General features: G+C 41.5%; 1 protein-coding gene across 1 annotated transcript in view; it reads left to right on the top strand.

Annotated features, from left to right (window-relative positions):
- The window catches only part of TTN (titin), a 239,148-nt gene that overhangs the window by 66,565 nt on the left and 160,060 nt on the right, over positions 1-12,523 (top strand). The window contains 20 exon segments of the mRNA XM_068195998.1: positions 8-295; positions 499-777; positions 875-1,153; positions 1,254-1,532; positions 1,634-1,921; positions 2,053-2,340; positions 3,208-3,489; positions 4,198-4,476; positions 4,592-4,873; positions 5,022-5,300; positions 5,426-5,713; positions 5,939-6,217; positions 6,322-6,600; positions 6,678-6,956; positions 7,100-7,387; positions 7,549-7,836; positions 10,429-10,710; positions 10,975-11,253; positions 11,364-11,645; positions 11,765-12,043. Coding sequence (XP_068052099.1) covers positions 8-295; positions 499-777; positions 875-1,153; positions 1,254-1,532; positions 1,634-1,921; positions 2,053-2,340; positions 3,208-3,489; positions 4,198-4,476; positions 4,592-4,873; positions 5,022-5,300; positions 5,426-5,713; positions 5,939-6,217; positions 6,322-6,600; positions 6,678-6,956; positions 7,100-7,387; positions 7,549-7,836; positions 10,429-10,710; positions 10,975-11,253; positions 11,364-11,645; positions 11,765-12,043 — 5,646 coding nt within the window.

Raw genomic sequence — 12,523 nt, 5'->3', positions numbered from 1 at the left:
TATGCAGACCGAATCATTCCTCCTTCTTTCACAAGAAAACTAAAGGAAATCCCTTGTGTTCTGGGTTCCTCAGCACTGCTGGAATGTAAAGTGTCAGGTTCACCTCCTATTTCTGTTGCCTGGTTCCAAAATGGACTTAAGCTAGTCAGTGGAGAAAAACATCAAATGTCCTTTTCAGATAACCTATGTATTTTAGAAGTTAATTCACTGAGCCACTCAGATACTGGCACTTACACCTGCAAAGCTACCAACACAGCTGGCTCAGATGAATGCAGCGCTGTATTGACTGTACAAGGTGGGTATATGATGGTCAGGAAGCTCTCTGAGCTATTCTTTTATCTTTCTTTCTTGAAATTATCTGCAGTCTTTTGTAAATATTCTTGGGGAAAATTATTGACAGAAAAATAAAGAATTTCCTCTTTATCTTAAGGTGTATGGAAATACCAAAGCTATGCTGCAGCAATTTGTCTTATCTATCTTTTTATTTTGTGTATTTAGAGCCACCTTCTTTTGAGAGGACCCCAGAACCTCTGGATGTATTGCCAGGCACAAGCATCACTTTCACATGTGTTGTCAGAGGAACCCCTCCTTTTAAGGTCAACTGGTTTAGAGGGGCCAATGAACTTGTGCCAGGGGACAAATGCAATATCTACTTGGAGGAGTCCGTTGTGGAGCTTGAGTTATTTGATGTAACTCCTCCCCAAAGCGGAGAGTACACTTGTCTAGTGACTAATGATGCTGGCAGGGTAAATTGTACAACACACCTCACAGTAAAAGGTTTGTAAAGAGGATGTCTCTCCATTTACCTTAAATTATTGTTTCCTTCTCTCCATTTGGCATGTTGTGCTCAACATTTGTGACTTACTTTCATTAGAGCCAGCCGTCTTTGTAAAGAAACTGAGTGATCAGTATGTGGAACCTGGCAAGCCCATCATCCTAGAGGGCACTTACACAGGCAGCCTGCCCATCTCTGTGACTTGGAAGAAGAATGGCCAGACCATCGCACAATCTCAGAAGTGTAGCATCACCACCACAGAGAAATCCTGCATCCTAGAAATACTTGACAGCACCAAAGAAGATGCAGGAGAATACACTTGCTATGTTGAAAATGAGGCAGGAAGGGATGTTTGTGAGGCTGTAGTCTCTACCCTAGGTGTGTGTTCCCTTTGCTTCTTTTCCTTGCCTTTTTTCAAGTGTATGCTTTCCAAAACCTGGCACACAAAAAGCCTGTCTAATTGCTTCTCTTTTTTTAGAACCTCCCTACTTTGTTACACACTTGGAACCTCTTGAGGTGTCAGTTGGGTCTTACACAACACTGCAATGCCACGTTGCTGGAACACCAGAAATTACTGTGTCTTGGTACAAAGGTGATACAAAACTCAGGTCTACTCCAGAGTATAAAGTGTTCTTTAAAGACAATGTTGCTACACTTATCTTCAACAAAGTGGCTAGCAGCGACAGTGGAGAATATATCTGCAAGGCAGAAAACAGTGTAGGAATTGCATCTACAAAGGCTCTCTTAACAGTTCAAGGTGATGATTTTATATTGGCTTGCTAAAACTCTTTTTGGCTTGCAAAACTATAAAAAAGTTGCTTCCTGGGATGTATTTATCCTTTACTTGCTTTCTTCCAGAACGCAAACAACCACCTTCCTTTGCAAGAAAATTAAAGGACATCGAGCACCCTGCTGGTTTACCCCTTAAGCTTATGTGTCGGCTCAATGGCTCAGAGCCCATTACTGTCACTTGGCACAAAGATGGCGTGCTGCTAAAAGATGACCACAGTGTGCACACATCCTTTGTAGATAATGTTGCAGTGCTGCAACTGGTGCGAACTGAGATAAATCATACTGGGCAATACTCCTGCACAGCCACCAATTCTGTGGGCACTGCCACCTCAAGTGCTAGGCTCACAGTGGCAGGTGTGTTGGCTTATAAAACTTTTATTGGATCACAGGTCCCTCCCTTTTATTTCATGCATGCAGTGGTATCTGTGTGCTGGATTAGCTTTTATCTGAGGTATGAGTATTACATGGCTTTCTTGTGTTTCTAGAACCCAAGCAAGCACCTGTCTTCGACATCAAACCAGAATCTATTGATGTGCCTTTTGGAGAAAGTGCTGATTTTGAATGCCACGTTACGGGAGCCCAGCCAATACACGTAACGTGGTCCAAGGATGGTCGGGAGATCCGAACTGGAGGAAATTTCAATATTACTTTCACAGCCAACACAGCTCACCTTCGAGTGCTCAGAGTGGGTAAAGGAGACTCTGGCCAATATACTTGCCAAGCTAGTAATGAAGCTGGGAAAGACTTCTGCTCAGCCCAACTCAGTGTCAAAGGTATTAAGTCACCTTTGTTTGTGCATTTTCTTTTTCTTGGGTAAAGAGATCTCTTAGTCTTTGATCTTCTACCATTTCTAGTTTTGAAATATATAGAAAGTAGCTTTCCAGACTGCAGACATAAATCATGTAATGACCTTCTGCGATCATACTGCAGAAGTCTTATGTGCCTGCAAAATCTCGAAGGAGAAAGGTACCTGTGTGAACCTGTTTGTATGGAGAGTTGCACTCACACTACTTTTTACTTTAATAACTATAGTCATTGTGGTATAGTCACTCATAGTAATTACTTATGGAAAAATGTTAGTAAATACAGCTCTACCTTGCATTTGTTGGCCTGCATAGAGGACTCTTTCAAATCTGTTAAAGATTTCAGTTGGAGTTCTGTATTGTTGATTTAATCTAGACTATGAACCACCTAATTTCTTAATGCAGAAATATACTTTAAAGATGTCTAAGCAAGTGCAACAATCCCTACCGTGTTTCCGTTGCTCCCATGGATGAAGGTCTTGTCAAATCTTTCATGTTGTCCTCGGAACTCTGTTACTTGTTACCACTCCAAGGTAACAGCAACATTTCAATTGAGTGGATCAACCATTTTTTGTGTATCTTTTATGGCTTCGACTGTCTGATGTAGCAGGGTCCAAAGCTGGCAGAACAGTTTTTGTTGCAGTCTTTGCCTTCTTTTCTTCATCTTCTGTATTCCCTTGAGAGAAAACTCTGGTTGGAGATGCAGCCAACTTCAGTAGCAATTTTATTTTTGTGCTGTAGTAGTCTTGTGCCTCCCGGAACTCTTGCTCAGTGCTGTAGATTTCACATGGCAAACAGGTAGGTTGTCATTCTCTGCATACTTATTCTGTTCTGCAGAACCTCCCAAGTTCATCAAGAAGCCTGAAGCTTTGCGGTTCGTGAAGCAGGGGGACACAGTTCAGCTTGAATGTAAAATCAGCGGCACACCAGAGATCAGAATTGTGTGGTACAAAAATGATCAGGCACTCCAGGGAAGCAACAGGCTGCACATGTCCTTTGTAGACTCCGTGACAATGCTGACCATCTTGAGTGCCACTGCTGAAGATGCTGGTGATTACATCTGTGAAGCCCACAACTCTGCAGGCACAGCCAGCTGCAGCACTTCAGTCACAGTGAAAGGTTAGCACACGGCTCCGCACTCCACCAGAATCCCTGGCTGCCAGGCCTGCTCCCAGCTGCACTGCTGCTGCAGCAGCTGGTGCTTGCTGGGCCAGTGTCTCTCCAGCTGCCCTTGCATTTAAATGCTGATGTGTTTAAGCATCAGAGATCAGGCAGGAAATAGTAGTGAGTGTTCAGCACTGTGCAGTCATTCCGTCATCTCCCCATTTAAGTCAGCTGCAGGATGAACAAGGCAAGCTTTTCAGATCACAATGGAAGCATGGATTAGGTGGAACACCAGCCATGGTGAGGAAGCTGGGAATACTTTTCAGTCATCCCTCCACCTCCTTTTTTTACACAGTGATACTAACAGGAATGAAATTTAAGAAGGAAGAGGAGGTTGTGTAGCTGAGCTTCACTGACTGTAGCTTTCATGACTAGAAAGAGTGGGGGGAAAGATGGAATGTCACCCTAGAGTGCAGGGAGAGTGGCTTTTGGGGAAGGACACTGAGAACTGATTCCAAACAGGTGCAGAAGTGTCACATTTTCTGCCCTTTGGACTCTGAGTGCTGGGATTTTTTTAGAGGTGAGGCCACATATTTAAAAGCTAAATATGTGTTTACAATAAAAGCGTAGGCTCCCTTCCTGAATATGTTGCTTCCTGCTACTATCCAGAAACCCACCCAGAGAAGGAAGCTCACACATTATGATGTTATTCTTTTTTTATAGAACCACCTGTTTTTAGCAAGGTGCCAAGCCCTGTGGACACTCTTAAAGGCTCAGATGTTATCCTTCAGTGCGAGATAGCAGGGACCCCACCCTTTGAGGTGGCTTGGTTCAAGGACCGGAGGCAGGTCAGGAGCAGCAAGAAGTTCAAGGTGACAGCAAAGCACTCTATTGCCAGTCTTCATATTCTCAATTTGGAATCTCAAGATACTGGAGAATATCAATGCAAAGCTATGAATGAGGTGGGAAGCGACACTTGCACCTGCCCAGTGAAATTCAAAGGTTTGTATGCTAGAGGATCAACGTCACTGCCCTCTTTTCTTGATCTCCTGGCTGTCGCCCTTCCAAGCAAGCATGTATGATTAACTGTACTCTGCCTCCTTGTTTTTACTGTCAGAACCTCCACGGTTTGCCAAGAAGCTGAGTGACACGGCAATCTTCATCGGGGAGCCAACAGCCCTGCAGGCAGTAGTGGAAGGATCCCCACCAATTTCTGTTGTCTGGCTCAAGGATAAGGGTGAAGTTATTAGGGAGAGTGAAAATGTTCAAATGTGGTTTATGGACAACATTGCAACTCTTGAGATTGCCAGTGCAGAGGGAACTGACGTTGGAAAGTACATCTGTCAGATCAAAAATGATGCTGGCATGCGGGAGTGCTCTGCCTTTTTACAGGTCCTAGGTGGGTATAGCCTACTCCACTATAGGTACTGTGTCTTACAGCTTGCACAGCTGGCTCTACCAGCCTTTGCCTTCTGCTTACACCCTGTGCTCACAGGTTTGTGGGTAGATTTCCCTATGACACACAGACCCCTCCCTTCCTATTTCAGAACCAGCAGTAATCTTAGAGAAGACCGAGCCGATCACAGTAATGGCTGGCAATCCTTTTACCTTGGAGTGCAAAGTAGGAGGAACACCTGAGCTTATCACCAAGTGGTACAAAGATGGCAGAGAACTAAAGAGCGACCGCAAATACCAAATTACCTTTTTCAACAATATATCCACTTTGAAAGTCTTTTCTGCAGACAGGGGAGACAGGGGCTTGTATACTTTTGAAGTGCACAATGAAGTGGGGGACAGCAGCTGCACTTCTTCAGTTGATGTTTCAGGTCAGCTCTATGTCTTTGTTGTTCACTCCTGTCTTTAAAGAAAGCTTTTATTTTTTTCCCCTTTTCTTTCCCTTGAAAGAAACTTCAACACTTGTTTTCCTGTTCTTCTGCCCTGTCCTACTTAGATCGCCTCGTTCCTCCTTCATTCTCAAGAAAACTAAAGGAGACAAATGGGGTGCTGGGATCCTCTGTACTGCTGGAGTGCAAAGTGTCTGGCACAGCTCCCATATCTGTGTCTTGGTTTCAAGATGGGAATGAGATTGTTAGTGGAGAAAAATACGAAATCTCATTCTTGGATAATGTTTGTGCTTTGAAGTTGAATGCCCTGGATGTCACAGATACAGGGTCATATGCATGTGTGGCAGCCAACGTGGCTGGATCTGATGAATGCAGTGCTTTCTTGACTGTACAAGGTCAGTGATAGGATACTCCCATGCCTTCAACAAAATTCTTCCCTCTTCTCTTTTTTTTCCTCTGGTTTCCCATGGTTTCTTTTTTATGGTTTGTTTGGTTTGGGGTTTTTTTTCCATGGTTTCTTTTATTTTTTCTTTTTCACTCAAACCTGCTCATTTTCCTCCCCACAGAGACCCTCCTATTAACATCTTTCTCCCTCTTTCACTTCTTTGCATGATCCTTAGAACCACCTTCTTTTGTGAAGACACCTGATCCCCAGGAAGTTTTGCCTGGATCAAATGTGACATTCACCAGCTACATCAAGGGCAGTACTCCCTTCAAAGTGACCTGGTTCCGAGGCATCAGGGAGCTGATGCCAGACAGCAATTGCTCCATCTCTCTCAATGAGTCTGTGGCACAGCTGCAGCTGTACAACGTGGAGCCAGGCCACAGCGGGGACTATGCCTGTGTGGTCACAAATGATGCTGGCAGTGCCTCATGTACAACACAGCTCTTTGTGAAAGGTGTGTTTGAGTGTGTGCATGAATGCAAAGTCATCTCCATTGACTCCCTGCCTGCAGCTCTTCCACATCTGTCCCTCTTACTATTGATTCATACCTCCCCACAGAGCCTGCAGTCTTTGTGAAGAAATTAAGTGATTTCAGTGTGGAGCAGGGGAAGTCCATTGTGCTAGAAAGCAGCTACATTGGCACCCCTCCCATCTCTGTCACCTGGAAAAGAAATGGGATGCCCATTGCTCAGTCTCAACGCTGCACTGTTACAACTACTGAAAAATCTGGCATTCTTGAAATCTTCAACAGCACAAAGAATGATGAAGGCGAATATACCTGTGAGGTGGCAAATGAGGCGGGTGGGGATGTTTGCCACAGCCTGGTCTCCATCTTAGGTATTCATCACCCCTGATCCCCCTAACACACCCCAGTGATGCTCTACCTCTGCTCACCACGTTCTCTCCTTCCCTAGAACCACCTTATTTTGTCACGCACCTGGACCGTGTGGAGGTGAAGGTTGGCGAGCCCTTGACCTTAAAATGCCAGATTGGCGGTTCACCAGAAATCAAGGTGTCCTGGTACAAAGATGACACCAAGCTCAGATCAACACAGGCTTACAAAATGCATTTCAAGAACAATGTGGCAACACTGGCATTCTCTGCTGTAGAGGATAGCAACATTGGAGAATATATCTGCAGAGCAGAAAATAGCATTGGCTTTGCCACCTCCACAGCTTTGCTTGTTGTTAAAGGTGATGGGCGAAGAGCCACTCTTTTGTGGGGTAGTTTGTAGGAATTCTTTGTTGTCTAAAGAAAGGGGGGGTTTATTAATTTCAAAGATAATTAATTCTAGGTTGGCTTCTTACTGATAGTAGTGATTATTATTGTTTTGCAGAACGTCAACTTCCCCCAACATTCACCAGGAAGCTTAAAGATATTCAGGAGGTGGTTGGTGCCCCAGTGACATTTGACTGCCGCATAACTGGCTCAGAGCCTATCCAGGTGTCTTGGTACAAGGATGGGGCTCTCTTAAGCGACACTGATAACATGCAATCAGCCTTCTTAAATAATGTTGCGACTTTACAGATCTTAGAAACTAGTATGGATTACTGCGGCCAATATACTTGCTCAGCCCAAAATGCTCTGGGGACTGCCTCTTCCAGTGCCAAACTTCTCCTTAGAGGTTTGTAGATCACACTTTAATGAAAATCTTTTGTATATCTTTGCTCTTTTACTTCTCCACCCTTTTTCCCACTCTACCCATTGTATGGTGGCCAGGGACAATGGGCATGGAGTGGTGAGGCAGGCTTGGTGGTGAGCTCTGCCATGCTTTCCTCTTTGCAGAACACCTACAACCTCCCTTCTTTGATGTCAAGCCGGTATCTATCGATGTGGCACTAGGGGAAAGTGCAACCTTTAAGTGCCACATGACTGGTTCTGCACCCATGAGGATTACTTGGACCAGAGACAACAGAGAGATTCGTCCAGGTGGCAACTACAAAATGACACTGGTGGAAAACACGGCCAGCTTGACAGTCCTAAAAGTTGGTAAAGGGGATGCTGGACTCTACACATGTACTGCCAGCAACAGTGTTGGAAAGGATGCGTGCGCAGCCCAGCTGGCTGTACAAGGTACTGCTGTTGGCTCTGGTGTTTATGAGGTTTTCTTTGCAAAGCAGACACCTAGAAAACACATTCTGTCCTGAATGCAGACATGTGTGCAACTAACAATTTTTACAAGAGGTTACTCTGACATGTCTTATTTCATTAAATGTTATTGTAATATTTAAATACTTAATCATATTTCTTCTGCTTTGATATAGAACCTGATTTTTCTTATCAAAAGGATTCTTCCATTGAAACATTAACTCTTATTACATTGTTGCGCCTGTCTTTCTAAAGTCTTTCTCCAGCAGTGACAGTCACTAGGTTGTCCAGGGAAGTGGAAGGAAACTGAGAGAAATTCAGTTCACTTATGACACTTAGAAGTATTTTTATGGCATGTGCAGCTCCTGCAAATAGCTTTGCTCTTTCACAGACTGAAAACATTGAAAATTGCTCTTCTAAACAGCAAAACTGGGAGATCTGAGAGCAGATTTGGGGACAAATATCCATCCCACCCAACACTCCACCCCTCCTTATATTGTGTAGATCTAAAAGTAAAATCTAAATTTATGAATGGCTCAGACTGTCTTGGTGCAAGTAACACATGTATATTAGTGCAATTTCCTCAATGTAGGTGGAAATATATTTATAGCTGTTATAGATATTTCAATTTTACTGATTTTATAAGAGAAGAAATGTAACATACACTGCTTAGATTATGTCCGAGTTAAAGGGTCTCTGTTGCCTTAGCACTTTCTTTCCTCTTTTTTCTCTTTCCTCTGTATGAATTTGGAGTACAAAGAGGGGGGGAAATATTTCGAGAGTAAATCCTTTTCTTCTTTAAGACAAATAACACAGGAAATGGAGCTACTAGTAGCAAGATTTTGTATTAATTATTTGTCAAATGTTTTATATTTATCAAGTTTTTTCCAGACATATGCATTCTTCTTGGTGGGGGTGGAAAGAGTGTGTACCTGGATTCAGTAATAAGTAGGGCTGCTGTATTATGTAGCTTGACTTGCAAAATGCATTGAAAAATTGTAGCAAGAAGTCAAACCTCTTTAAAAGATCTAAAATTTCTTTCCACCACAATAATTCTGTTTATTATTAATTATATCATTGCTAATAGCTTTATTTGAACACAGCTACCATTCATGAAATTATATCAGCTGACCTTATTTATTTTTTTTACTCTTAAAATCTTTATTCATAAAATCCTGAGGAGTTTTTTCAGTAGCATTATTTTATTTTTTGATCTGGAATTTACTGACACTTTTTTAGTGTTAGCATTCTTTAAAATTTGTACAGTTTCCCCAGGGCTGTAAAATTAGTGATGTTGATTGCTTTCAACAAATTTCTATAGAACTTGAAAGGGCGCTCTTTGGGTGCATTGATTAGCATGCGTTTAATGTGAGCATATGCTGTCTCACTTCTCACTTTCTCACTTTAGCATCTAATGTTCCCAATCTGTAGTTTTAATAATTGCTTTATGTTCTAGAACTGCTTTACATTCTAAATATATACCTTACTAACATGTATACCCTCATTTTTTGAAAGGAGTGGAATCAGTGTGACTACTCAGCAACTGTTAATATGCAGACAGATAACCAACTCTTTCTCAAAGTGAAATCCGATAGTAAATTGCTAAGGTTCCAAGAGTCCTCATGTTAACAAATCATCATTTCTATTTTTGGAAACTCAGGAAGTTTTGTTTCTAGCAACACAGGATGCTATGCAACTGTCCCACAGGTTGAAATAATCCAGAATTAATTAGATATTCTTCCTACACTTTACAGTCATGCAAAGAGGCACTTCATCCTGTTTTGCAGAGAGATTTGTTTGTTGTGCCCACATTACCGCCTCTTGGTTTTACTAGTTATAGCTTTGATCTGTGAGCATTCAGTCTTGTGATTCTAATAATCTAGATGGTACTTTTGATGAAAAGTATCCACTCCTTTCCCCTCCTTATGGAACAAAATGTAACCATCTGTTTTACTTTTCGATCACAGGGCATTTAACACCAATCTCTATAATAACAGCCATCTCATAACTGTATTCTCCTCAGCATAATTATTTCTACACTCTTTTGTTTGCTGCCTAAGCTCCTTAACTTTGATTCCTTATGTGCAACTTTATGTTCGGTTTTGCAATAAATGTGTGAGGGGTTATAATGCAGATACATTCATTGACTACATTAATTATTAATCACAGGATATAAAGCAATTGCTATAATACTCAACCTAAGTGTTTTTACTAACATTTTTTGTCTGAACAGTTGGATTCCCACATTTGCATCAGGCATTTTGATTACACTTGTATAACAAGCATATTTTGTAAAGAAAACCACACATACCAACTAATCTGTAAAGAATACATACAAGGAGAGGTACAGTGGGTCAGTAAACTAAGGAGAAACTCACTGAAATGCTTATAGAAAACTTGTTTTCTTCTTAATTTGGATTTTGGACTAACTTGAAATCATCTAAAAAAATTCATAGCAATTGCAAAATCAGAATTTTTGCCTAAGTCCCTAAATTTTACAGTTTCAGTTACACATGTCCCTGCTTATTCAAACAATCAGTGTAGTTTAAAGCATCATCTCTCCTTTTGGCTTTCCAGAACCACCAAGGTTTATTAAGAAACTAGACTCCTCAAAACTTGTGAAACAGCACGATTCCACAACGTATGAATGCAAAATAGGTGGATCTCCAGAAATCAAAGTCACCTGGTACAAAGGTGAAACTGAAATCCATCCCAGTGAAAAATACAGAATGTCTTTTGTGGATTCAGTGGCAGTCATTGAAATGCACAACCTCAGTGTTGAAGACAGTGGTGACTACACTTGTGAAGCTCAGAATCCAGCGGGTAGTGCAAGCACCAGTACTACACTGAGAGTAAAAGGTCAGAATCTCAGCTCTTTCCTTCCCTTTCTAATATTAAAGGTCCTCCTTTAGGAAAAGCTCTTAAATCCCACTTTTTTTTTGTCAGAGAGGCCAAAACCTGCCCGAGTAGATGGCAAATTTGTCTGGTTTTGATCTCTGTGGCAGCTCTTTCTTATCTATTGTCTTCACTATTTAGCATCAGAAGAGTTACTTCAATCTTCTGTCTTTTTTAAACTCTTTTGCTTAAATAACACAAATGATAACTCTTTTTTCTTTCTTTCAGCACCCCCTATTTTTACCAAGAAGCCCCATCCAGTTGAGACCTTGAAAGGGTCTGATATCCATCTGGAGTGCGAGCTTCAGGGCACTCCTCCATTCCAGATTTCATGGTATAAAGACAAACGAGAAATTCGGAGCAGCAAGAAGTATAAGGTCATGTCTGAGAACTACATAGCTAGTCTTCACATTCTCAGTGTGGATACTGCTGATGTTGGTGAATATCACTGTAAGGCTGTAAATGATGTGGGAAGTGACTCCTGTATTGGCTCTGTAACACTAAGAGGTTTGTGCAAAGATTGGCATCTTCTTGGCATTTCTTTGTTCATGAAATTATTCTCCTACTTTTCTGCTCCTGGCAGGGTTCTTTACTGTTGAATATCTTCTCTTAAATAGCACCACCAACCTTTGTGAAGAAGCTGAGTGATCTCACTGTTGTAGTTGGGGAGTCAATTGAACTGCAGGCTGCAGTACAAGGATCACAGCCCATTTCTGTTGTGTGGTTAAAAGACAAAGGGGAAATCATCAGAGAAAGTGATAATCTTTGGATCTCCTACTCAGAAAACATTGCAACTATGCAGATTGGAAACGCAGAACCAACTAATGCTGGGAAATACATTTGTCAGATAAAAAATGATGCTGGAGTTCAGGAATGCTTTGCCATGCTGAAAGTGCTAGGTTGGTAGCATGAGATAAAAAACACAGCTTTTTTTAAGATGCTTTGAAATTTAAATTTTAATCACAATAATAGCTATTTTGTTGTTCTAAAATTTTTTCTGACTTGCATTTCATTGCAGAACCTGCAGTCATTGTAGAGAAGCCAGGCCCAGTCAAAGTTACAGCTGGAGACTCTTGTACTCTGGAATGCACAGTAGATGGCACACCAGAGCTTACTGCTAGGTGGTTTAAGGATGGTAATGAACTGTCCACAGACCATAAATATAAAATCAGTTTCTTCAACAAAGTATCTGGGCTTAAGATCCTCAATGCAACACTAGAAGACAGTGGAGAATACACTTTTGAGGTGAAAAACAGTGTTGGTAAAAGCAGCTGCACAGCTTCAGTGCACGTTTCAGGTTAGTTGACTACTCTTTCTGAGTCACCTCTGATCCTTTAGTTCCTTTACAAAGCCTTCAGATAGCAAAGTGGTTGTTGTGATTGGCAACCTAAGAGAGTTGCATAATCTTAGGAGTACTTGGTATACCACTTTGACAGGCATCAAGGATAGATACCTACCTAAAATCTGAGGGGCAGGAACGATTGAAAGGACTTGATTTCTTCCGCTTTAATCTACATGTTGCCTTGGGCACCTGGTGCAATATTGTTGCCTATAAAAAAGAATGGAAAAAACAGAAGGTGTTCCTCAAAGATTGTGGATGAAAACTCCAGCATATCCTTAACCATTGATTATTTTTCAAATACTTAGATGTTTCAGAGTATTTTGCCAAAGCAGATACAGCAAATGGTCACTTATTTTATTATGCACAGAGAACTTCCTGCATTTAAGAAACCTGTATGGTAATTTCTATATATATTTTTTTTTATTTTGAAACAAA

Source organism: Anomalospiza imberbis, chromosome 7 (genome assembly GCF_031753505.1).
Source record: "Anomalospiza imberbis isolate Cuckoo-Finch-1a 21T00152 chromosome 7, ASM3175350v1, whole genome shotgun sequence".
In the NCBI taxonomy this organism is placed as follows: domain Eukaryota; kingdom Metazoa; phylum Chordata; class Aves; order Passeriformes; family Viduidae; genus Anomalospiza; species Anomalospiza imberbis.
The sequence above is the reverse complement of the archived record's forward strand: the minus strand, read 5'-3'. Positions and strand labels throughout refer to the sequence as shown.